The sequence below is a fragment of the Anomalospiza imberbis genome, chromosome 5, assembly GCF_031753505.1.
Source record: "Anomalospiza imberbis isolate Cuckoo-Finch-1a 21T00152 chromosome 5, ASM3175350v1, whole genome shotgun sequence".
Taxonomy (NCBI): domain Eukaryota; kingdom Metazoa; phylum Chordata; class Aves; order Passeriformes; family Viduidae; genus Anomalospiza; species Anomalospiza imberbis.
Genome location: NC_089685.1, coordinates 23,970,087 through 23,993,193, shown reverse-complemented (window position 1 = coordinate 23,993,193; position 23,107 = coordinate 23,970,087). Strand labels below are relative to the sequence as shown.

The following is a 23,107-nucleotide window of genomic DNA, read 5'->3' as shown; positions in this document are numbered from 1 at the left end:
TTCACTCCTGTGCAGATAGAGTCCTTCCATATGAATTCTCTAGATGCTTTAACAACACATTTGAATTTAGGGGAAGCCCCAGTGCAGAATGCACTGGGAGCATCTTTTGGAGAGGACCATTTTCCTTCTATCTCAGGAAATTTATTTCCCCCTCCTTTAAAAAAGGGGGTGGGGTAAAAAGTATGTCTTGTCTACAGACAATCCAATCTCATAGAAACAGAAGTCATTTCAACTATATAAAGAGGTCAAGAGAACTTAAAAATCAAAAAATAGTGAAGGAGGAAATGTGTGAAGCCTGGCCTGAACTTTTCTGAAGCAGGCAGACCCCAAAGAGGCCTTCCAGAACCTGCTGTCTATTGACTGACCCACCAAAACCTGCCCAAAGGCACACTGATGGTGACAAAGATGGGAATACAGTCCTTTCTCTTATAGTTGATTGTGCCTAGTAGGAAGAGATTTTATGAAAGCTTGCGGTACTGGTGTAACACATGGAGATACCAAGGAAAATGGGAAGGGCAGAGACTGTTCGTTCCCAATTTTTAGTGCAATCAGTATTGCAAAGTCCTGCCAAAACTCCTTAGATTTGCTTTTGTTTCCTGTGGTATGTAGATGTTTGGGTGACGATTCAAGTGCAACTCATCTATTTATCATAAGCCTGTGTTTCTTTACAGTTTTTACAGTCTCTTTTCCATATTTATATGAAATAGACTTCATTTCCAGCTTTATGTGGTTTCCTGAAATATGTGTATTCTTACTGACTAACATATTTTTTGGTGAAAATACCACAGCTATATGTTTATGCGTATCATTTCAATTACAAGTTGTTCTCTTAGGCTGTGAAATGAGTTCTGTATATAGTACAAATAGAGTTCTGTAAATAATACTTTTTTTTCTCATTTGCTAGCTCAACCAAATGCCTGAAAATAAAACTAATTTGGAGTCAGCCAAACAAAATAAAACACAGTTCAGCTAGGGGGGAAAAAGTCCTAAAAGGAACAGGATTCAGCTTCCCGGAGTTTGTTTTGCATTTTTAACTTTCTTTTAAAAATTAAACTCATTGGAAATTAAATTCATTTTAAATTAAACTCTTTGGAAGCATTTACTGGGGAAACAAGCAAACCTGCTTTCGCTCACCTTTTCTGGACTGCAGGGGGAGTTGAGGCAAGGCGAGGCGGATTCAGCCCGACTGCAGCATCCTGTCGGCGTGGCTGCTGCCGGGCCGAATGGGAGGTTGCGGGGGGTTGGTATTCTAGACGTAAATTTAAAGAAAGAGGCCTAACAGCTGAAATAACTTGAGGTTATAGAGGTTATTTGGGTGTTTTTAAAAAATTAGAAACATTGCGTTGACAAGATTTGACATTTTTCCACCTAAACTTGGGTCACGTTTAACTGCTCCGTGTGCTCGGGCAGGGATGGCGCGGGGAGGAGGCCGCGGGGCGGCCGGAGCTGCCTCCGCGCTTGTCGGGCTGCGGCGCAGCGCTGAGAGGGGGAGCGGGCGGAGGAGCGGGGAGGAGCGGGCTGGAGTGGGGCGAGGCGCGGGCGGAGGCCGGCGGCCCTGACGGCGTGTGTGCCTTGCAGATCTTCGAGTGGTGGTACTTCCGCAAGTACGGCACCTCCTTCATCGAGCAGGTCTCGGTGAGCCACCTGCGCCCCCTGCTGGGCGGGGTGGACAACAGCGCGCCCAGCGCCGCCAGCGCCGCCGGCGGGGACGCGGACTCGAACCGCCAGAGCGTCTCAGGTGAGCGGCGCCGCGCCCGCGCCTGCTTCGGGCTCCGCCCCGCTCGGGAAAAGGCACTGCTGCCTCCGCAGTTGCTAATTGCATCCTGCCGAATTCACGCAGTGTGTTTTGTTCAGGCTGCGGGGTTAATCCGTTTGTTTTTCTCCTGGTGAAAACCCTGCGAAATTGCACGTGCCCTTTCTGCAGTATCCTTTGTCCAGCGGAGGGGCTGCAAGGATGATTAAGGGGTTGGAGCATCTCTTATGACGAAAGGCTGAGGGAGCTGGACCTGTTCAGCCTCGAGGAGAGACAGCTGTGAGGGGACCTCATCAGTGTCTGCGTGAAGAGAGAGCGGCAGAGGAATGGAGCTCGGTGGTGCCGAGCAGTAGGACAAAGGGCACTGGGCAGAAACTGATGCACGGGAAGTTCCACCTGAATGTGAGGAAGAACTTCTGTACTGTGCAGGTGACCGTGCACTGGAACAGGTTGCCCAGAGTCTCCCTCCCTGGAGATATTCTAGCACCGTCTGAATGCAATCCTGTGCCATGTGCTCTGAGACGACCCTGTTTGAGCAGGGAGGTTGGATGAGGTGAGCCACTGTGGTCCCTTCCAACTCAACCAATTGTCCGATTCTGTGATTCTGAAGGCAGGCAGTATTTTTAGTGAAATAATTTTAAGTAATAACAAAGTTGTTAAAAAATAATCAGATAAAGAAGTTAGAAATGTTCATCTGGTTTTGCATCACCTTCTTTTTTAGGTAATAAAAACAATAAATAAAAATAAAAACTTAGTTTTTGTAGATAGTATGTAAATCACTTTTGGATTTCACCTTAGTAAGTGAGTGGCAAGCATAGTGGCTTTTAACAGTTTAAGGGTTTGTTACATTCCTGAGTCCGCTATCGATTTGATTTGTGACTTTGGGCAAGTCCTAACATAGTCAGGCTTTTTTAAAAGGCCTCCAGTTTAGGAGGCATGATTTCAGGCATTTGTGGCCTGAGTTTTGCAAGGTTCCAGGCATTCACAGCCCCTACAAGTTTCAGTGCAACAGTGAAGGTGTGTGACCGTAAGTCATTCAAGCGTGCGGCACTTTGAGTCAGGTGCCTGGTTGCCTGGGCAGTGGTTCCTCTGAGAGACAAGCCAGCCTGCCTAAAATGATTCAGCCCCCCAAGCACTGAAATTTGTGGACTGAAGGAGCCACAGAGGAACTTGTCTCCCTAACTGGATGACTTAGCTGCCTGGGGAGGATGAATTGAAAAATTAGCCCATGAGTGATGAAAATGCTGGTATGCTATTGCTTCTGGCTCGAGTGGGAGATACTCACTGTTTAAGTCAGGGCAGGAGCATCTGTGTTTGTGTTCCTCATCTGTAAAATGAAGCTTATCTGTTTGTGTCCTAGCTTGGCTCACGGGCCATAATCTTAATATTGGAAATAAATTAGGGATGTGCCCCTAGAATCAACCAGAATTCTATTAAATTGATTTCATCTGCAGGCTTTTAGAATATATTAGAATTTAAAAGTGAAGAAAAGTGAATGAGAAGAAAAAAATTCACTTACGGAGAAAACATTGTTCTGCAGTTGAGCTCCCTATGTCTGGACCTGGAAAATTTTATCTCTGCTCCTCAGTGTGCATGAAAACAGGCAAACAAAAATTAGCTCTGAATTTGTATGTTAAATAATATAGGTGGCTTCACAAAACCTTGTTAGTCTACTTAAGGAAGCCTCCATATAGCACAGCAAATTCAGCTGTTGTCATTCTCATCTGAAGAGAGGCTGTGAATAAGCAGCACTGCATGGTCCAGGGTATTAGATTTGGGTGAACTGGCAGAAAGCATGGGTTGGCTTGGAACCACCTGTGTGCACTCATCAGTGTGGTCAGTCACACTTCAGGAGCCCAAAATAACTCCTGTCATTTTAAAGCAGAAGGCGCAGTATTTTGACTAGTGAGGTTCACACAAGCATCTTGACTTTCCTGATATAAAGAAATAGTCAAGGAGTGTGTTTGCTTGCAGTGCAATGACACTGAGCTGGGACTCTCAGTGTCTCTGGACACTGTGTCTGTATGGATAGCCTTTTATTTGTGCCTTCAGAAAGCTATCAGTGCTCAAAAAGTGGTCATTGAAAAAGTCTCTGAAAGGTGAAAATTAGGACATAGTTATGTTGCTGGTTTGTAATGTGACAGAAAAGGCAACCTTTTTGGTTTACCATGCATTAATGATGGGCTATATTTTTGCTATCCAAAAAGATGGATATGGCTTCTTCTCTTGGCTCACCATGTGTTACTGTGTAGATGTTTGACTATGGTAGAATGTTGCAGTAGATACCTTTGTTTTTAGAAAGGTAAGGAAAGAATGATATACTGAGACCATGGTGTTAGCAGAGACCAAGACAAAAAGAATAAGAGAACACCATGTTTAACTAGCCATACAGATGCCAAAACATTCCCAGGACATGAAGGTGGTAATAAAAGGCTTTCTTCACCTCCCCTTCTTGTTCCTCAGTTTAACCTTTCCCTGCTACAGTGCTAAAATACTTCATGCTTTGGATTGATACCACTTGAATTCAAATAAGAGGAGCAAAACGTGTCACTGCAATCAGATAGTTGTAACCTAATCTCATTGGTTGCAAACAGAGTAGGTCAAGACATTGAACTACACCTCTGGAACTGAGAGATCTGAGGTTGATTTAATATTTACAATGGTTTCAAAGTCATATGATATACAAACTGTGGGATTGAAGCTTGTCAAACAGCCATACTCTCTGGCTGCACAACAAAGCACTGCAGAATGTCAATCAAGCACTTCTGCTGAGTAAACCAGTGGAACTTTCTAATATTAGCTGCCTGCTGAAATGGGTACTTCAAAGATCGCACTCTTCCCTAAAGTCTGCCTGTTCCTGTGTCTGATCCATGCACTTGATGGTAGGCAGCAAACTGAGGGCCCACCTCCTGTTCCACTTGACTAGTTTCTGTGTTGCTGAGGGTGTCCATCTGTTACTGTGAATAATTTCTGTAAAATGCTTTCTGTCCATGCTACTGTAGCCCCATACAGTTGTGGGAGCTGTGTCCATGAGAAAAGGGCAGGACTTGACTTGCTGCTCAGTACTTCTTTTCCTAGACAAACAGGCATAAAGGGAACAGGCATATTTGTTACCATAAAGATACCCTTCTGATTCAATATTCTACCAGAAAACTGTTGATTTGATCTTTTTAGAAATGGTGTCAGAAAAATTCATAGGGACAAATATGCTGGTCAGTATCTTTAGTAGAAAGCACCCTGGGAAATGCTGGAAGGCCAGTGCTACTGGTGAGTTTTTGCAGAGCCCCATGTGAAGGGTCATCCAGTAGCAGACCTGAGGTGGAATAACACGCTGCCTCGCAGTGAGTCTTTGTGCAAATAGTGGGGTTTATTCCAGTCTCACCTTCACTGGAGTGAATTCTCTTTGTTGAAAGTAAGAGAATAAATCTGATGTTAAATTAAAGGAAAAGCCAGAATCAGGACCTCACTGTTTCAGAGGCTGTACAATTTGATTATATTTTTTTCAATTTTTGCTTTAAATTGCATTGTTGATTTCTATATCTCTTACTTCTTACAGTGTGAAAAACTCACAATTTTCCCCCCAGGGGAAATGTATAAAATGTTTCTAATATTCTGAAGCCTTTAGAATGCAATCAACTTTTCTCTGCCAATCAATTTCAGCATCTGCTTCTATCTTAAGTAAGATCAGCAGATGTTTCCATGGAATTTTACTTCACAAACTAAGGAGGAATTAAATTTGGCAACTGTAGCTGAGATTCGCTGTGATTTACAGCCTTAACTGGACAGTGTTATTTTTCTGGAGAAATAACAAGTCCATAGGGACTGGGTTAATTGCAGTTTTTCAGTGCAATAACCCAGTGTGATCCCTCTTCAGTTCTGCATTATGGTAAATGTGAGTCCTGGAACTAATCTGTATTATCTTTTCATGTGGTATTTGGGTCTTTGTCAGTGGTTATTTGTCTGGAAGGATTGCATTTGTTGACACTAATTTATAATTAAATTATTATTTAAGAAAGGAAGAACAGTCTGATTACCTTCATCTCGGTACTCTGGATGGGTTTTTGCATTTGCACCTATGAAAAATAAGCTATATGATAAGGCTTATTGTATGGTAACTGATATTTTTTATAAACCTCAAGTACCATTGTAATTTGGGAGAGATTCATTATGTGTGTGTCTGCTTCTTACAGAGTGCAAAGTCTGGCGAAATCCTTTAAATCTGTTCAGAGGAGCTGAATATAATCGGTAGGTGCTACAAAATTACAGTTTTCAGTCATAGTACTAGCTTAAGTAGCTTAACTGTACTTTTCCATTAATCTAACTTAAGAGATGAAAAAACAAAACCAACTGTAGATAAATGCACTCATGTCAGGTTTTTCTGTAATTCGTAAAATGTTCCTGAATTGAAAGGAATTTAAAATCATGCTGATGCACTTTCTTATTTCTCTAATATTTGCTATTTCTCCAATTTTTGGCAACCTTATAAAAAAAGATGGAGCAACCTAAGTATGTTGTACCTGGTGCTAATGCAGCATTTCTGTTCAAATCCATTATAGCAAAAAACCTAATGAATTCCATATAGGTTTCATTGAGTCCTAATGTTTGAATATATGTGTTATCAAGTTCCAGTGTGTACATTTTCATTAGCTTAGGCTTAGCTACCATTGCTCCATCACAGTACGGTGAAATGCAATGTATATTGGTTAGAAGACTGGCCAGATGAACTTATTTGGCTATGCCTATCTCAAAGGTCTGGGATTCTTTTCTGGATTAGTTTTGCCAAGTGTGACCTCTTTAACCAAAATGTCTCCTTGTTGGCATGTTTGCAGGTATACATGGGTAACAGGAAGAGAACCTTTGACTTACTACGATATGAATCTTTCAGCACAGGATCATCAGACATTCTTTACATGTGACACAGATCATTTGCGGCCTGCAGATGCTAGTAAGAGACCTTGTGAACAATTGGATTAATAATAGACTAATAATAGATTAATGGCTGATTTAAACCGATGCAAGAAAAATGCAGTGGGACATCAGTTCTTTCATGTAGATGAGGCAAAAGTTTGATCATGCTGAGAAACTGTTGAATTTGTAAAATTCTAGATCTGAACAAGTGTCTATATATGTAAACAATCTGTGTTGCTGTGTTGTTCAGCTGTGTTGCTGGAGTCATTCAAGTACCATTTAAAAGTGTAAAGGCTTGTTCCTTTCGTCCTCTTTCTTGCAGTGGCTTCAAACATACATGGCTTAATTTGTCTCCAGCTGCAGTGTAGTAGGCTGAATTACATTATCCAGGTTCCGTTTAGTCTACACTGACAGAAGAGAGAGCGCTGATGTAAAATTTGAGACCTGTGTTTCATTCCCTGATGTAGTTAGGTCTGTAAAAAAGGGGAACAGCACATTTACAACTGTACATTTGTATAAGCAGGTTTAGTTGTGCTAAGCTTGTACTGTGAAGTCCATATGCAGACTTTTATTCTACTAAAAGTATACAACAATGATTTCAGTCATTAGAATTTACCTCTGAAGAGATAAATCTTTGTCTCTTAGGAAGGGAGAGATACTAACAGTTGGGTGCTTCATTCTGAAGGCATAGTTACATAGGAGAGCATATTGTGGTTTTTTGATACATGATTAACATGAATCCTATTTTCTGAACTCAGTGGTGTAATTATAAGTGGTAATATTAGCCTGGAAGTTGTTTCCATTTAGCTTTATTCAAATAAAGCAACAGCTCAATAAGGAGCTAGAATAATAACCCCAACTATCCCTTTATTGTTTTGTTCCCCATCGAATAGATTCTACAGCTACACCAAGAGGAAGTAGCTACTTGTCACCTCTATATTTGGCAGCCCAGACAGCCTGATCTCTCAGACAGACTTTTCTCCCAGAAAAAAAGTTTAATTAAATGAAAGAAGAAAAAACACTTGAGTATTTGGGACAAAAGCTCCTGTTTGTTATGTGTCTTTTTGGATGATCACTGAGCTATATGAAATGCTCTGTCGTGAGTTAGGCTGAGATCAATAAATTCTTTTGTTATAGTGCAGTAGAGTCTCCTTGTTAATCCTTTAATAACTGATGTTTCTTTCTTCTCCTTTGTTTATTGAATAGTAATGCAAAAAGCCTGGAGAGAGAGAAACCCTCAAGCCCGAATTTCTGCAGCACATGAAGCTTTGGAATTGAATGAGTGAGTGACAAAAACATTAACATTTATTTCCTGTCTTTTAAAAATGCATCTAATGATATTTTAAGGTTGGGGGTTTGCTGTAGTAATTTTTAACCAGGATTACAGGCACGTCAAAGGAAGGCCTACAACAGAAGGAAAACAGCACAGCTGCATGTCGTGCTAGCTACACAGAATATCCTTAGGGTAGTGATGACAATGGGAGTCTTCCCATTGATGTCAGCAGGCTTTGGAACAGCATAGAAAAATGTTAATCAATTTACCTCCTGATGAGCATATGAAATATGCATTTACAGGGTGGAGAGTTCCCTTTTGGATTTCTCAGTCATCAAGAACAGAAGCAAGAAAGAAGAGACTCGTAAACACATTCTGAAATACTCATTTCATAATAGGAGAGAACATGATGTAATTTGCTGTGACTTTTGGTCCTTGAGTCTGCTATTTATTTTTTCAATGAAAAGTGTAGTATTTTGAGACCCCACAATAAACTCAATGCTGTGATGATTTACTGGTATGGCAAACTGTATAAATGTTGCTAACATGCATATAAGGAGTCCTTTAGGTTGCTGAACTGAGATTGCTACCTTCTAGAATTCCATAAACTGGTGCTTTACAGATAGTCCTTCATGTGTTTCATCAGAAGAAGATAAATAATTTTTTCTTCCTGTCTAATGATTTAACATGCAGCATAAAAGTTTTCCCTTTTCCGTGAGCTATAAGCCTGTCCTACTCACATTTCACAGAATTACGGAATGGTTGAGGTTAGTAGGGATCTCTGGAGGCCAGTATGCAACCTCTCCCTTCAAACAGGGCCACCTACAATGCTTTGCACAGAAACATGTCCAGCAGGCTTTTGAATGTCTCCAAGGAGAGAGACTTGATAATTTCCTTGGACAGCTTGTACCAGTGCTCAGTCACCTTTACAGTAAAGAAAGTGTTTCTGAGGTTCAGGGGGAACCTCATTTTGTGCCCATTGCCTCTGGTCCTGTCACTGGGAACCACTAAAAGGAACATCGCACTTTCCTCTTTGCCCCCTCACTGCAGGTATTTACAAACTTTGACAAATTCCCCTCAAAGCCTTTTCTTCTCCATACTGAACAGTCCTAGCTCTCTGAGCCTTCTCTCATATGTGAGATGCCCCAGTCTCTAATCACCCTCATGGCCCTTCAGTGGACTCTCAGCAGTACGTCTATGTCCCCCTTCTACTGGGGAGCCCAGAATTGGACACAGCACACCCACATGTGGCCTCATCAGGGCTGACTGGAGGGTAAGGATCACCTCCCTCAAGTGCTGGAAACACTTCTACTGCAGCTCTGCTGCAAGGGCACGTTGCTGTTTTGGTTTTTGCTTGGTCTGGGTTGGGTTTTCTTTGTTGATGTTGTTGTTTTATCTTTATAACTACATTTATATGTTTTTTTAATATGGCAAATGTTACAGTTCTGTTGATTTTTTTCGTATCATTAGAGTAAGGGATACAGTTTATATTAAAACAATAGTGCATAAAACTAGTTTGGATTTTCAGAAGGAGTTTTGGGGATGTAGGCTTAATGAGACAGTTGCTTTACTTTCTGGGACAGTTGTCAGTAGGCATACTCAAGGGCTCAGTGATACAGTACCTAAAAATGAGAGTCGTGGTGTGGTTGACAGAATATTTATGCATCAGAATAGTTCATCAGAAAGGTACATAGACAAAATTTCCTTGCCTCTGTATTTAGTACATCCTTTCCAGTCTGCATGTTTTCATACAGTTTTTGCTTCACATACCTTTCTCATGGCTTTTCCTCTGATATTTTGGCAGGTGTGCTACTGCTTACATTCTCTTAGCCGAAGAGGAAGCAACAACAATTGTAGAAGCAGAGAAGCTGTTCAAGCAGGCTCTGAAAGCTGGAGAGGGCTGTTACAGGCGCAGTCAGCAGCTACAGCACCATGGTGCCCAATATGAAGCCCAACACAGTAAGTATTTTGGGAGGGAGAGAATTTCCAGAGTTCTTTGGATTTGGGGTTTTGGGGTTTTTTGTTTTCCCCCTAAGGACTGTTGTGCTCAGTGTTTGACATTGGCTGGAATGTGGTCCTAGAGCCAGACTATTCTGTTTTAGTGTTTTTGCTTGATTCTCTTTCTGAGCTGTCAGTGCTCAGATTACGGATGTGGCTTTATTTTGTCATGGCAGAAAATGCTTAAGCATGTACTTAACAGAAAAGAAAAAGTATCAGAGCCAAAGAGATAATGACATTCAGAAAAAGCTGGACACCCTTTAAGGAAGTTGCCTTTAGCTATTTTGCAAACCCGGGCTCCTGTTGTGAAAAGGCACTATAGAATGGTGGAAACGGGAGTAAAGTGGTGCTTTGCCTGCTTTTTTCCATCAGCTCTGGGGGTAAATGCTTACACTGTGTTGTTCTGTGTAAAAGTTAATGAGACCCATTAGCCAGTGGGGCATTTGAAGTTAGTTGCATTTATTAAGAAAGGTCACAGAAACAAAAAAATTAAAAACTGGAATAATAAAGTGCTTTAGTTGAAAGTCTAGATTTTTATTACTTTTTAAAAATTTTTAAATAAGCAGGTTTATCTGCTGTGCTATTTATTAGATACTGCTTAAATCTAAGAAAATACATTCACTGACAGTAAATTACCAAAAAGATAATAAAACAAACAAAAAGATAATAAAGCAAAGGTTATTTCTAGACTGCAGTGTATACCTTAGGCAAAATAACACAAATTGATTGCATAAATACAAGCACTAGCATACTTTTGGGCACCTTCAGGTTTCTCAGGACCTGATTTCACAGCCTCTGGCTATCCTTCATAATTTGAAGACTACTGATAAAAATTGTACATAGTAAAATCATCTGTGATCCTGGTTTCAAAAGAGTATGCAAGTCTACACCTGAAAATCCGAGGTTTCATAAAGCTTGGGGGTAGTACTTCAAACATTTGTTGGTTGTAAAATTGTATTTAGGATGATTTGTCCGTTTTTGATGAAAGTATAAATAGAAAGCAGCTGAGCCCTTGAAGCAATTTTTGGGCTCTAGCAGGCTTATGGTTGTCTGTGAAACCTTAGTTTGTGCACTCAATCCATCCTGAGTGCAACAATTCTATGAAAAGTACACAATAAGTGGTTAGTAAGCACTGTCACAATGTTTTTGTTCAAGGTAACCTGGGAAGGTTTGTGCAGGCAGATACATGTATGGTTACATTTCTGTAACATGTGTGTGCTAGGTGCCTACTGTCATCATCAGATTTGACAGCCTGAACCTTCAGTACGGCAGCAGAGGAAATAACCATTGAATCACAAGACTAAGTGCATTGTCACAGAGCAGGGAGGCTGAAAAGTGACTGCCAGCTCTGACCGTGTCTTCAGGAGGGGCTCAATCATCCCACTGTTCTGTACCACACGGTATCCCCTTGAAAATGTCAGTGTGCACCCACAGAAATTAGAGAATCTCCAGCCTCAGATGTTGCCTTGGACACAGGGGCTTCACATAGAATTCTTTTGATTATATGCTGGACTTCTGCATGGTTTACAAAGGTGGAGAGGAGGGACATGTGTTGCAGTTCCATGATTCTGAGAAGTCCTGCATTCCATTTCTGATCTTCAGAGTTAATTCTGGGATGAAGAGTGGGCATTTCATCTTTTAAAGGTGAAATACACTGTAATCTCTTGAACAACAACATATTATTCTATGTTTTTGTTTATTCATGTGTTCCACCTCCTTCATAAAATATTTTGTTAAACCATAAAGAGTAAATAATAACTTTGAGTCCCCAACTTGCCTTCTTGCAAAAGGTGATAGTTAATATAAAGCAAGGACAATTTTATTTTTATCGTTGCTCATGTTAGGCATCCCAAGTCATTAGTAACCTCAGAGAATTTTAGCCTGAAAAATTATCTCAGTTTCATAGTAAGTAGATGCCTTTTGACCATTCCTGCTCAAAATCCTGAAAAGAAGCTTAACCTGAAATGTATACCTCATAGTACATTACATAAACATGTTGAAACAGATGTAAGTAATAAATTGTGTATTAAATATATAGGAATCAATAAAGATATAAGGAATTAGGTAATACAGAATACAGCTAAAGAAATTCTTCTCTCCTTATTTATTTTTTCCCCTAAAGTAAGTCCTTTTAACCTGCTGCTTAATCTGTTTGAAAATTTTAATCACTGCTTTAAAACGATTTGTAGGCACTTGGAATGTTTTCAGCACACATGTTGTTCTTATTATGAAAGGCTTGAAAATGTTAGGAATAGGCTAAAATCTTAACAGAGCACATGCTATACACAAAGATAATTTTTAGCAGGTGTATTACATTTTCATGATTCAGTAATTTTATAGATTATTATCTGTCCACTCATTTCCTGTTGGTCCAGAAGCATTTTAAGAGTTCACATTCAAAGTGAACGAGAAGTGAAAGGAGTAAGAATTCTCCAAGAGAATAATTATAACTGATGTTTAGTTTCTGTCATCTTCACTGTTAGGGAATCTTCTGGCACACAGGACTATCATATCTGAAATACGTTAATTTGCATCCATAATTAGTGGTGTGAGGAATTTGAAGATGGTTATTGGGTAATGAATAAAGGCTGTAAATCAAAAGTTCAGAGTATACTTTTCTTCTAATCATTAAGAAAAAGATTGTTAGGAGGATGAGGATTTGCTTTAATACTTCTTGTTGACAAGCACGTACATAAGTGTGCCTTCAGATCTGCTTGTATTTCACCAGTGCAAGGCCAACCCAATAGTACTTACTTATACCACTTTATGAATTGATTATTTCTACTGATTTCAGTTCTATTATGCCACATCTAAATCTTCAGATTTTGGTAACATTTTATTTAAATTCTTGTGGAAGTATTGATGGTGGTGAGTAAGAAAAAAATTGAAAAAAACTGTGTTTCCTTTTGTGTTGGAATACTAAATGAACCTTTGTTTTATCTTAATGCTGTTTCTTTCTCCTCTTATACAGGAAGGGACACCAATGTGTTAGTATATATTAAAAGAAGGCTGGCAATGTGTGCAAGGAAGCTGGGAAGGACCAGGGAAGCAGTGAAAATGATGAGAGATGTGAGTTTGGATTTCTTTTGTATGTGATATTTACATAATTGTAGTATAGAAATTATACATTTTCTTGCAATTTAGCAGCCATTCCTGCTTCAGTCAGCACTGCTGATATTTCTTTTGTATATGTAATGTACATAAAGACTAAGTTAAGTGATCATTTATTTATAGGGTTATGAAAGCAACATCAAATACCAGATGGATGGTTACTCATGCAGACTGAATTTCCCATCCTGGTACATGTGCAATAAAGTGCAGTCTTTAATTATTTGATCATGAAGTTAGTAATATCTTTTTTCTAAGCCATGTGGTGAATGCTGCTAATTTCATAAGCAGGTCTTAAGTATTTTGTTTTCTCCTTCAAAGCTGCAGTTTGGCTCTGTGCATTGTTTGTGTCACACTATTCAGCTCTGAGGGTGTTATTTATTCATGCAAAACCTGTCACTGAAAAGTCAAACCCCAAGTAATGAATCTGTAATTAACTGAACCCCCTCTGAGTTGGGGGCTGACTGTATTCTGTCTTTGTAGGCAGGGGAGGTACCAAGGTAGTTATAAGTCAGTAAGCTACAAAGCTACAGACTTGAAACACTGAACAGTAGCTATTTTGGAGATGGCAGAAGGGGCAGCTGTTCACACTAGGCAATCAATGTACATGTTTCAAATATGTAAAATGTTTAAGTTTAGATGTAGCAGCGAATGCCCAACATTTCTTTCAGTGATATTCCCAGGATGCAGATTAGGAACACAGTTCTTTGAGGAGGTGACTTTGATATCACCTGAGGTAGCAGGTGATATCAAAGGAAGGAGGAATGGAGCCCTACAGCTCTGGGCAAATGATGGTAAAACTACCTCCCAGTTTCCTTAGTTTCTTATGCTTCATATTCCATCTCCCACCAAAAAATGGAAGAGAGAAATACAGCAAGATACATAGTTCTGCAAATTGGGAGGCAGGTGTTAAATTTTAAATGCACAAAATTAAATCCCAGACTGGAATGAAGCACCTGTAAAGTGTGCTTTAGGCAGCTCAGATGAATGGTCCAGGAACCTGCCTAGTGAAAAGGGAAATTTTTGTCACATGGCAGTGGGAATTTTAATGTAAAAAAGAAAGTGACTTTCTGTGGAGCCGAGGCACTTGCATCAGGAGCAGTAGGGCAAGTGTGCTTGCCAGCTTGGAATCCAGGACTCAACATCTTCTCCTGGAACTGGAGCACTCATGAGCATTTTTTTGAAAACACTGAGCAGAGTTCACCGTAATAATGCAGGTTCTCATCTTAAATATCTACAGATGGCAAGTGGTGAGTAACACGGTTTCCTGACTCTTGCTGGGGCTCTTCAGGCTCACAACTCTCAGTCTCCAGAATCACTAGAATCCCAGACAGAGGTGTTGAAAAAGAACTTGTCACAAAAACTGCCATTGTACAGCTAGGAGTGTGAGAAAGAGGGATGAGGAAGAAGGACCTGGTTTAGCAGACTTCTGGTCAGCTGGGAGAATGTTGATTTCAAAAGCATGGTTTTCAGTCCAGCCAGCTCCACTGATTCTTCATGAATTTTGTTACACAAGCACTGTGGGACAAATACTGAAATGTTTTTGGGATAGAGATTGGAATTCTAAGTTCTGGCATTAATACACAAGAAAGATAAAATTTTGAATTTCCCATTCAAATATCACACATCATAATTATGGCAAATTCTGGAGCTTACTATGGGCTGCTAAATGTGTTTTGTGATTTGTAGATAGGGCTATGGGGAATGGATACTCTGTGAGCATTCTTCTGCTGATGTCAATATATATGGATAGTTGTGCATGCAGAACATTTGGTTTGAGGACTTGGGTGGTCTGTCTAGTCCTAGATTTCTTATGCAAAGTGAGAAACAGAGCTTTGATTAGTGAATGACTTATTTTTTCACTAGAGATAAAATTGTCTGAAATGTATAAGCAAAATAGAAAATAATTGAAATTAAGTACAATGTGGATCTCGAGAGGCAACAATAACAGGGAGACAAAGTCATCAGTTATTAGACACTTGAAGAACAAAAAACACTCTTCAACAGGAATGTTTTGTTAAAATGATAGGACTGGATGCAAGACAAAGGAGAGGTATAGAGATGGAATTTCATTTTAGAGAGTTTCAACTCAGATCAATGCATTCTGTGTTTTCCCACATAGAGACACTGAGCCAGATTCTCAGAACTGAATTAGATGCCTTTACAGCTCTTCATTTTAAGCAAGCAGAGCTGAGAATTAGCAAGTCTCTTGATGAAATATTAAAGCAGCAGTAACTCTAGGTCACAGCTCCAGTACACTCGAAGCAAGATTAGGGTCAAGTCAGCTTTGCAGATGCTTCTCCTAGACTGGCTTGGAGCTACTTATTTCTGATGAATGCATATCCTCCATTTCTTCATAGAAGGCATAAATAGTATGCTTGCAGAGAGTTTTGAAGAACATGAATCTGTCATTGAAGGTTTCTTTGTGATTGATGAGGAAGGAGATGAATTTATTCATCCTAAAAAGAATACGAAGAATATGTTGGCTGGGGACTGCTGAATCTAACATCAGGGAACAGAGGGTGGAGGCCCTGTTTGTGTTTGAAAGATTGAAAACAGGTTTCTCAAGACATGGAACATGATGGAAATGAAGTGTTAAGAGGTTCATGACACCATCTGGGAAATATGATTGGGATGTAGTGAGTCTTTGCCACTTCAAAAAAATAAAATATTTGAGAGTGTTTAATTTATTGCATATATGAGGCCATCTTGAGGACATTACTGATGGATTAGATTGTCTTGCTTGAATTTTTCGTAAGAAAAGACTGAGATCCTACATAAAGCACCTTAATGGAAGGAAAATGAGCTGTTGGTGACTTAAATAAGAGTTTTACTTTATGGTTTATGTACACTGCTGATAGGAAGATCATATTTCTTAATATTATATTGAAGATATTTAAAACCAGGGGTTTTTTTAAAAACTGATTTTAAAAACTGTTTAAAAACTTTAAAAACAAGGGTGCTTTAATTTTAAAAAACTGGGTAGGAATTTCTGTTGCTTCTATGATTGATTTTGAGACAGTATTTTTTTGCTGGCTTTGCTGCTTGGATATAATTCATTCAGTTGAGTTGAGTTAATGAGAGTTAAAAACCTGTAGTTTCCATGGAAGCATGTAATGGAATTATACATAGGTGTTGCTTTTGCTTGTATTTCTGATTATAATTATTTACTAGATTTTGCTATAGAAACCAGCAGCAGTCACTGTTTGTATGTATTGAGTTAACTTGTGATCTCATTTTGATTAGTGTATTGTTGGAATAACTCCAATGCAGTCAACAGAATTATACTAGTTTTATTATTGTTTATACAGAGCATGATATGGTCTGTGAGGGAGCTAGATTGCTTTTACTGTCCCCAAGGAGAAAGTCTACAGTGTTTGTTGTTTTATTTGTTGTGCTGATTGTGTTAGGAGGATTTTAAGTAGTTTGTTCTAAATGATGTTGGAGAATTTAGTATGTGCAGAGGCGAAAGGCCATAATGGTGGCTGTGAGTAATCTTCAGTATCCCTTTGTGTTGAGTCTTCCTTGTGGACAACGTTGCAAGCCAGTAGTGGTGATGAGCAAGGGTAGCCTTTTGTGCCAGCTTCTTTCTATCTGCTCTTTTCAGATTCCCTCGCCGTTAAAATGGAAGAAAACAGGAATGTGCTGGGTTTGCATCTTGTGTTTTTTTACTGATTGAAAACAGAGAGTATGTGGAGGGTATGCAAAGGCACTTCCCTCTCTGCTTTGTGGGTGACTGAATCAGTGACTGCACCACTGAATTCAGGAGTAGGACAACACAGTCATTTTTATTAACTGGGTCACTGGAGTATCCAGATAAAAATGTACCATGCAAGAAAATGAATTGTCTAATTAATTGGAGCTTCTGGGATTGTTCTGGGGAACATTTGGTGAAACAAGCTTTTAATTGAAGGGGGATGTATATTTATGAAAAAGAAGGGTGGCAGGCAAAAGGTATGCTAGTGGACAAAGCAAGTGCAAGTTCTTAATCGCTTCCTCCTTCAGAGAGAAGATGAAAGAAACTCATTCTAGAGTGTATTTATCTCCTGCTCCATGGGCATCCACTCCCTCAAAGATTGCTTTGTGTTCTTATTAAGTACATACTTCTGAGACACAGTGGAATTGCAACTTGCTCATGCTCAGCAACTTTGTTCAGAATTGAGTGAGGTTTAGGGAGAGAAGAGGGTCTCCAGGTCTTCCTTAAGTCTGAAGAAGGATAGAAGGAAAAACACTTTTTCAGGGTCAGAAAAGTATATTTTATTTCTAGTTTCAATCATATCTGCTGAGAAATTACTCTTTAGCTCACAATAAAGGACCTAGAAGTCTGCTTCTACATACTTAGCTCTGAGAACCTTGCTGAGGGTATTTCAGTTGAATGTGTTTTTGTGTTCATCTTGGTGCTCACCTGCAGTCACTAAATGTGTATTTTATGCCACAGAGGACACCTAAGCAGCTTGTATTGTCAAGAATGCTGCATGCTTTTCCATTGGCTGCATGAAAAATTCTGTAAACAGTTGGGCTGCCCTAAGCATCTGAAATAGTTTAAGAGGTTATGTCACTTGAAGGGTTTGAAAGGGTACTTAACAACACTAAATCAATTTTAATGATATGGATAGGTTGGGTTTTTATCTTCTTCTGATCAGTTGTATTAGTGATTTTTGCTGGCATAATAGTTCTGCAAATCTAGGATACTTTCTTGGCAACTTCTTTTGCTGAGCTTTGAATGAGGATTTCCATTCAATATTCTATCGAATTCTGTGTTCTTGTGTGCATTGCTGATTACTTCTTGAGTAAGACAAATATGTAGCCAGAATAGTGTTCTGCACCTCGAATTGTTGTGTGAAACAGCATACTTACTTCTAATAAAGATGTTATGATCCCTAGCAACTTAACAACACAATTTCTGCAGCTACTTGCATTGACAGCTGCTGTCTGTCTCTCCCAATTGCTTCTGTGCTTGAGGCAAGGATTAATGAGTCAGACTCTTTGGCTTGTGTTACCCAGGTCAGGTTAGGCAGGCTGCTCTGCCATGAGTGGGATTCTGGTTTTATTAACATCTGTAGCAGTTCTTTCAAGTACCATTTGTTAAAATTTGATGTGAAGGTACTTAGTTCAATGAGACCAAGTGTCATCTCACAGATTTTACTATTTTTTACTACTTCTATACTTTACATATATTTTGCTACTCTTGTGAATGGTGACATTTGCCATTGTCCACGACAGAGTGATATCTTCAGTTAATTCTTTTTCTGATCCACAAGCACTACAGTAATGGCACGTGATAAATGCTGATTTTAACATTTTCATATGTCTCTATATTCAAATACAGTTTGTTTGGTCACATATTCACATGTATGCTAAGTGGGTAGAGCAAGTTGGAATAGCCCTCATTTCAGTGGCTCTTAAAATGGAGACTTTTGTGATTCCCCTAATGATGTTTATCCCTTCCTTTATCTTCACATGACTCAGACCCCTCACTTGTAGTCATGATTCTCTGATTCTGCCCAGAACTCTCAAAAGCTAAAATTTGGTGACTGCTATGTAAACTGACAATAATGTTTCTCATATAAATTACAGATTTCCAGCATTGTTGTTCTATTAAGATAGAATACAGTCACATAGTCTTGGAGGGAGCCCTGGTAACTGGACTCCTTTTTGTCCACCATCTTGCATCACTCCATATTCAGAGACTTGGATAGTGCTTTAATTATGGTCTTCTATCTCTCTTGAATCTCCTAGCTTATTTTTGAGCTCCTAGATAATTTTCTCACTTTAATTTCACTTAAAAATCCACTTCTAAAAATACATAAGTTTCTGAAAAAAGTACTATGGGATGCTTTTTCCACCTCTTTAGTAGCCACTTTTACTTTCCGAGAGAATTATATGTATTTAATATGAATTTTCATGAGCAGGTTGTTTCTAGTAGAAGGTATCCCCCTCAGCAGGGCGTTGGAACTAGATGATCTGTAAGGTCCTTTCTAAGCCAGAACATTCTGTGAATCTGTGATGCGAATAAAGGATTTTTTTTTCAGCAGGACTGTGAGTAATGACTTTATTTTCATGCTTTATAAAGTTACTAATGTTTGATGTAACAAACATTATTATAATTTAGAACTGTTGCATGTTTTATATAACATGATTGTTTAGTAGTAAGTATAAAATCTGGAACAACTTGTGCTCTTCTGGGTTCATGCCACATCTGTCTTTAAAATTCTCTTTATTCCTGAAATACATTCATTTTTTACAGCATAGTCCAAATAACAGCATTTTCATAACTGTATTCCTTAAAGAACTTGTCATACTCTAAACACTTTAATCCTCCAATAAAAAGAGAACAAAAAGGCTGCATGGTCTAACATATTTCCTTAGAGTTTGCATATTTAGTAAGATTATTTTTCACTTCATTTACTCATTGTTAATCCTACAATGAAGAGAAGTCGTATTATCTTTGAATATTATGCAGCACTAGGTCTAAATTCAAGTTTAAAATGGAATGTTGGTAAATTATAAACCCATGCCATCCCAGAGTTAGTGTGAACTGGATCTGTGTCTCTTTTCTGACACTCTGAAGTTATCAAATTTCCTGAATTCCACAACTGAGGAAAATACAAGGATCCTACTGCTAGTCATTTCCAAGCTTCAAAACAAGAGGATCTGATGGATTTAGTTTCTTAGCTGCTATCCTCTCTGAGCTGTAAAAGAGTAGCTGTAGAGCTGCTTCCAAACTAAACAGTGATCACTTATCGAAAGCAATGCAGCACTTAAAGAAATTAATGAATTGACAGAATCCTACTTCTGCTATAATTAAGCAGAACTTTAATTCAGGTAGGTCCAATGTATTTTAGATACTTTTCCAACTCCAAGAGGTATGACATGTTTTTATCACATTAATCCCACTCATAAAGAGACAGTGGTGGAATGAGTTGCACGTTTAGGACCAGGAGTTAGACTACTTTTGAAGCATCTGATGTTGTTGAGAGAGGCTTTTTGTGTGCTAACTTTAGTCTGCTGACAGTGTTTCTGCCCTTCTCTCCTTGCCAGGTGAGCTGGCCAGGAGAACAGCTCAAGAATTAATGTGTCTAATTAGACATCAGAAGGTCAACATGTTGCCACTGCCTCAAGCCCACTGTGAGCTTCAGTCAGAGCTTAGACATCTGAAAGGTCATCTGCAGACAATGAAGCTCAGAGAAATGGAAACTTCTGTTTTTCTACTCAGAGATGGCCTGGAGTTTTACCTTTCCTCCCTTGTTCAGTTAACAGATTACAGGTCATATACTAGAAAGCAGTTTATGCAAAACACTTGTGAAAATGCCAGTGCTATCCATACTTGGATATACCCAAGTATGGATATATCCAGCTTGGTCCTTCAGTTTTGGTGGACAGCTGCACCTGAAAGATGGCAGCCTCAGTCATTCTTTTTTTGGGAGACAGTTTTTCATTTCAGATAACCACTGAAGAAACATATGCACTAGTAATTAAGGTTGTAACAGTTTCACTGTTTGCATTGAATTTCCCATGTTTTCTTGTTGTTTCTTTATTTTGAGATAAATTCCCACTTCCTTTTTATAAATGCATTCAGTTGAATACATTGATCTGACTAATGTTACTGTTTGTTTGTGGAGAAGATAGGAGTACAAGCAGCAGTGAATGATTGCATGCCCTGCCCATAAAATTTGTGACCATGCATACAAGCATAATGCAAATGGAGAAATAAATATGTCAACAGCAGGTTGTAAATAACGTTATTCATTTGTCCACCTTTGTATTCCCTTGAGTCCTGAGGTCTAGTTGTAGGCATAAGATGGAGGTTATAGTGGGTTTCTGCACAAATGTTTCTTGGTTAATTGATTCATGATGTTAATGTTCTCACAGGGAGAATAATGGATGCAGACATTAAAGCTACATTCCTTGAAAATGTTTTAAAAATTAGATCTAAATGAAAATGCCAATAACTGAAACACTCTCAGGGAATCTTCTTCAATAACTGTCCTTTGGGAGATTAAACTTGTTCCTCATCCAAGAAATCAGATACGGATTTCTTTGTACCATAAAGCATTTTTTTATCATCACTTTTTCATATCTACTACAAAATCATTGAACCTACACCCTGTAATGTGAATTGAAGTGAGTCTGGGAATAGGATGCCTCTGGGACTAGTGTTCATATATGTTCAGATTCTGTCATACTTCCAGAATTTTTCTGCAAACTTATATTCCCAAAATATTGTTTATCTAAAAAATTTAAACTGAATTACCTGCAAAATCTACCTTTTCTGTATATTTGCACTGTACCTAATGATTCTTTCAAAGAAAAGCAGCTCTACTTTTTACACCTGTACCTATTTTCCCCTTAACGTACAGAACAATTGGAACAGAATATGTCCTAACCCAGCTCCAGGTCTGACTTTGATTGCCAGAAAGTATTTTGACCAATAGAAGTTCCAAGTAAAATCCTTATGAACATAGATTTGGCATGACATGTTCAACAGCCCTTCAAATATCCTCATGTTGTAAGGAGGGAATACATTTATAGCCATGTGGTGTCTGTTTTCACATGGTGTGAAAATTAGTTTAGCTCAGTGGAACATTTCTCTTTAATGCCAGCCAAGAAACCAACTAACTTGAATTTTACAATGGCATTATTAGTCCTAAGTAGTGTGTATGTGAAATGCTGTAGTGGCTCTGTGGCTCAGGAAATCTTGAGTGCTGAATTTGATGGCTGTCTCTTGAGGTCTGAAGGTGTGGAGAAAGATGATAGCAGAGCCTTCATCTTGTCTTCAATTGCAGTGCCTGCCCCTCAAATAAAATTATTTCTCAGGTTACAATGAAAAAGTAAAAATAATTTAAATTTATAAGCCAAATGATTTGGCAAATACTGGTCTGTAACTTTGCAGAAAATAAATCTTTGGGTGCCAAGGGATGCCCATGCCTCTGAAACTGGAGGCCAATTAGAGCTCAATGATGTATGGATCTGGGGAACTCAAGGGTGTGTTTTTCATCTTGTGTTCAGGAATAATGTGCCCATCTTTACATCTCTGTGTGGAGTATGAACCAGCTCCCCCTCTGTCTGCTAGGGAGGGGAGCAAGCTCAGTCTGCTCCCACTGCTCCTCAGCATGACACAGAATGTGTCCTTCCCTGACCAGTCACCAGACCTGTGTGGCAGTTTTTTCTTTCCCAGTGTTTGCTTTCACTATGAGACCTGAAAGATGACCTGTCATAATATTCTTCCATCCAAGTGGCTTTGCTTTCTGGCAAGTTTCTCAGTAAACAAATTTTTACTGTGACTGGAAATTATTTGCAGTGAGAACTAGAAACTCTACATCCAGATATGACAGAAAAATCAGAAAAATGAGTTTGTGTCTTCTTTTTTTTTTTAATAGCAAACATGCTGTCATTTATGCACAGTCAGTGTTCAAATAGCTGAGTAGTCACTTAGAGGTGTTTTATTTTTGAGGCTACAGTATTAACTGAGTTCAGTATTACTGGGTTGGACTTCTTAATGCTCGACCTTTCCCAGATGAAACCTTTATTAACACTTTACAGTTTGGAGGCCTGGCAGTCCAGACAGTGACCTTTATTCCTCTGCTGTCTGAGAAAGGCTTTATCACTCTGACAGAACCTAATTAAAATAGCAAAAAAATTAATCAGTGAGTGATGTCAGTGAGAGGTGGAGAACCACAGTAAGAGCTTTTACTGACAAGAGTACCTCTGTAACTAGCAGTTCTTCCCTTCCCTTCACTGATGGAGGGAATGTTATTTTGCCAGCCGTTATTCATTCTCAATGAGCAGGGATAATCTTTCTTAATCCCTTAGAGAGGTTTCTTTGCAAGATGTTCATTTTGAACTTTAAAGCACATTTATGTAGAGCCAGATTCTGTCATGCTCTTTCCTGCCAAATAGTAGCTTCCTCTCTTAAAAATCCAATAGTGAGTATTAAGAATTAAGAGAAGTAGACCTAATGATGGATCTTTAACTAATGAATCCAACTATGTGAATTTTTACCTGCACTTACTTCTCTTCATGAACAACAAATTAAACATTTTATTTTCTTCTCAAACCCTTCCACT

General features: G+C 39.0%; 1 protein-coding gene across 3 annotated transcripts in view; it reads left to right on the top strand.

Annotated features, from left to right (window-relative positions):
* ST7 (suppression of tumorigenicity 7) overlaps positions 1-23,107 on the top strand; it is a 132,459-nt gene that overhangs the window by 81,371 nt on the left and 27,981 nt on the right. For 2 of the 3 annotated variants that reach the window (XM_068189907.1, XM_068189908.1), the window contains exons 3-8: positions 1,579-1,738; positions 5,944-5,998; positions 6,583-6,698; positions 7,868-7,943; positions 9,739-9,893; positions 12,904-13,001. In XM_068189907.1, coding sequence (XP_068046008.1) covers positions 1,579-1,738; positions 5,944-5,998; positions 6,583-6,698; positions 7,868-7,943; positions 9,739-9,893; positions 12,904-13,001 — 660 coding nt within the window. The remainder of the gene's footprint in view (positions 1-1,578; positions 1,739-5,943; positions 5,999-6,582; positions 6,699-7,867; positions 7,944-9,738; positions 9,894-12,903; positions 13,002-23,107) is intronic. The other variant, XM_068189910.1, reaches the window with a different exon arrangement.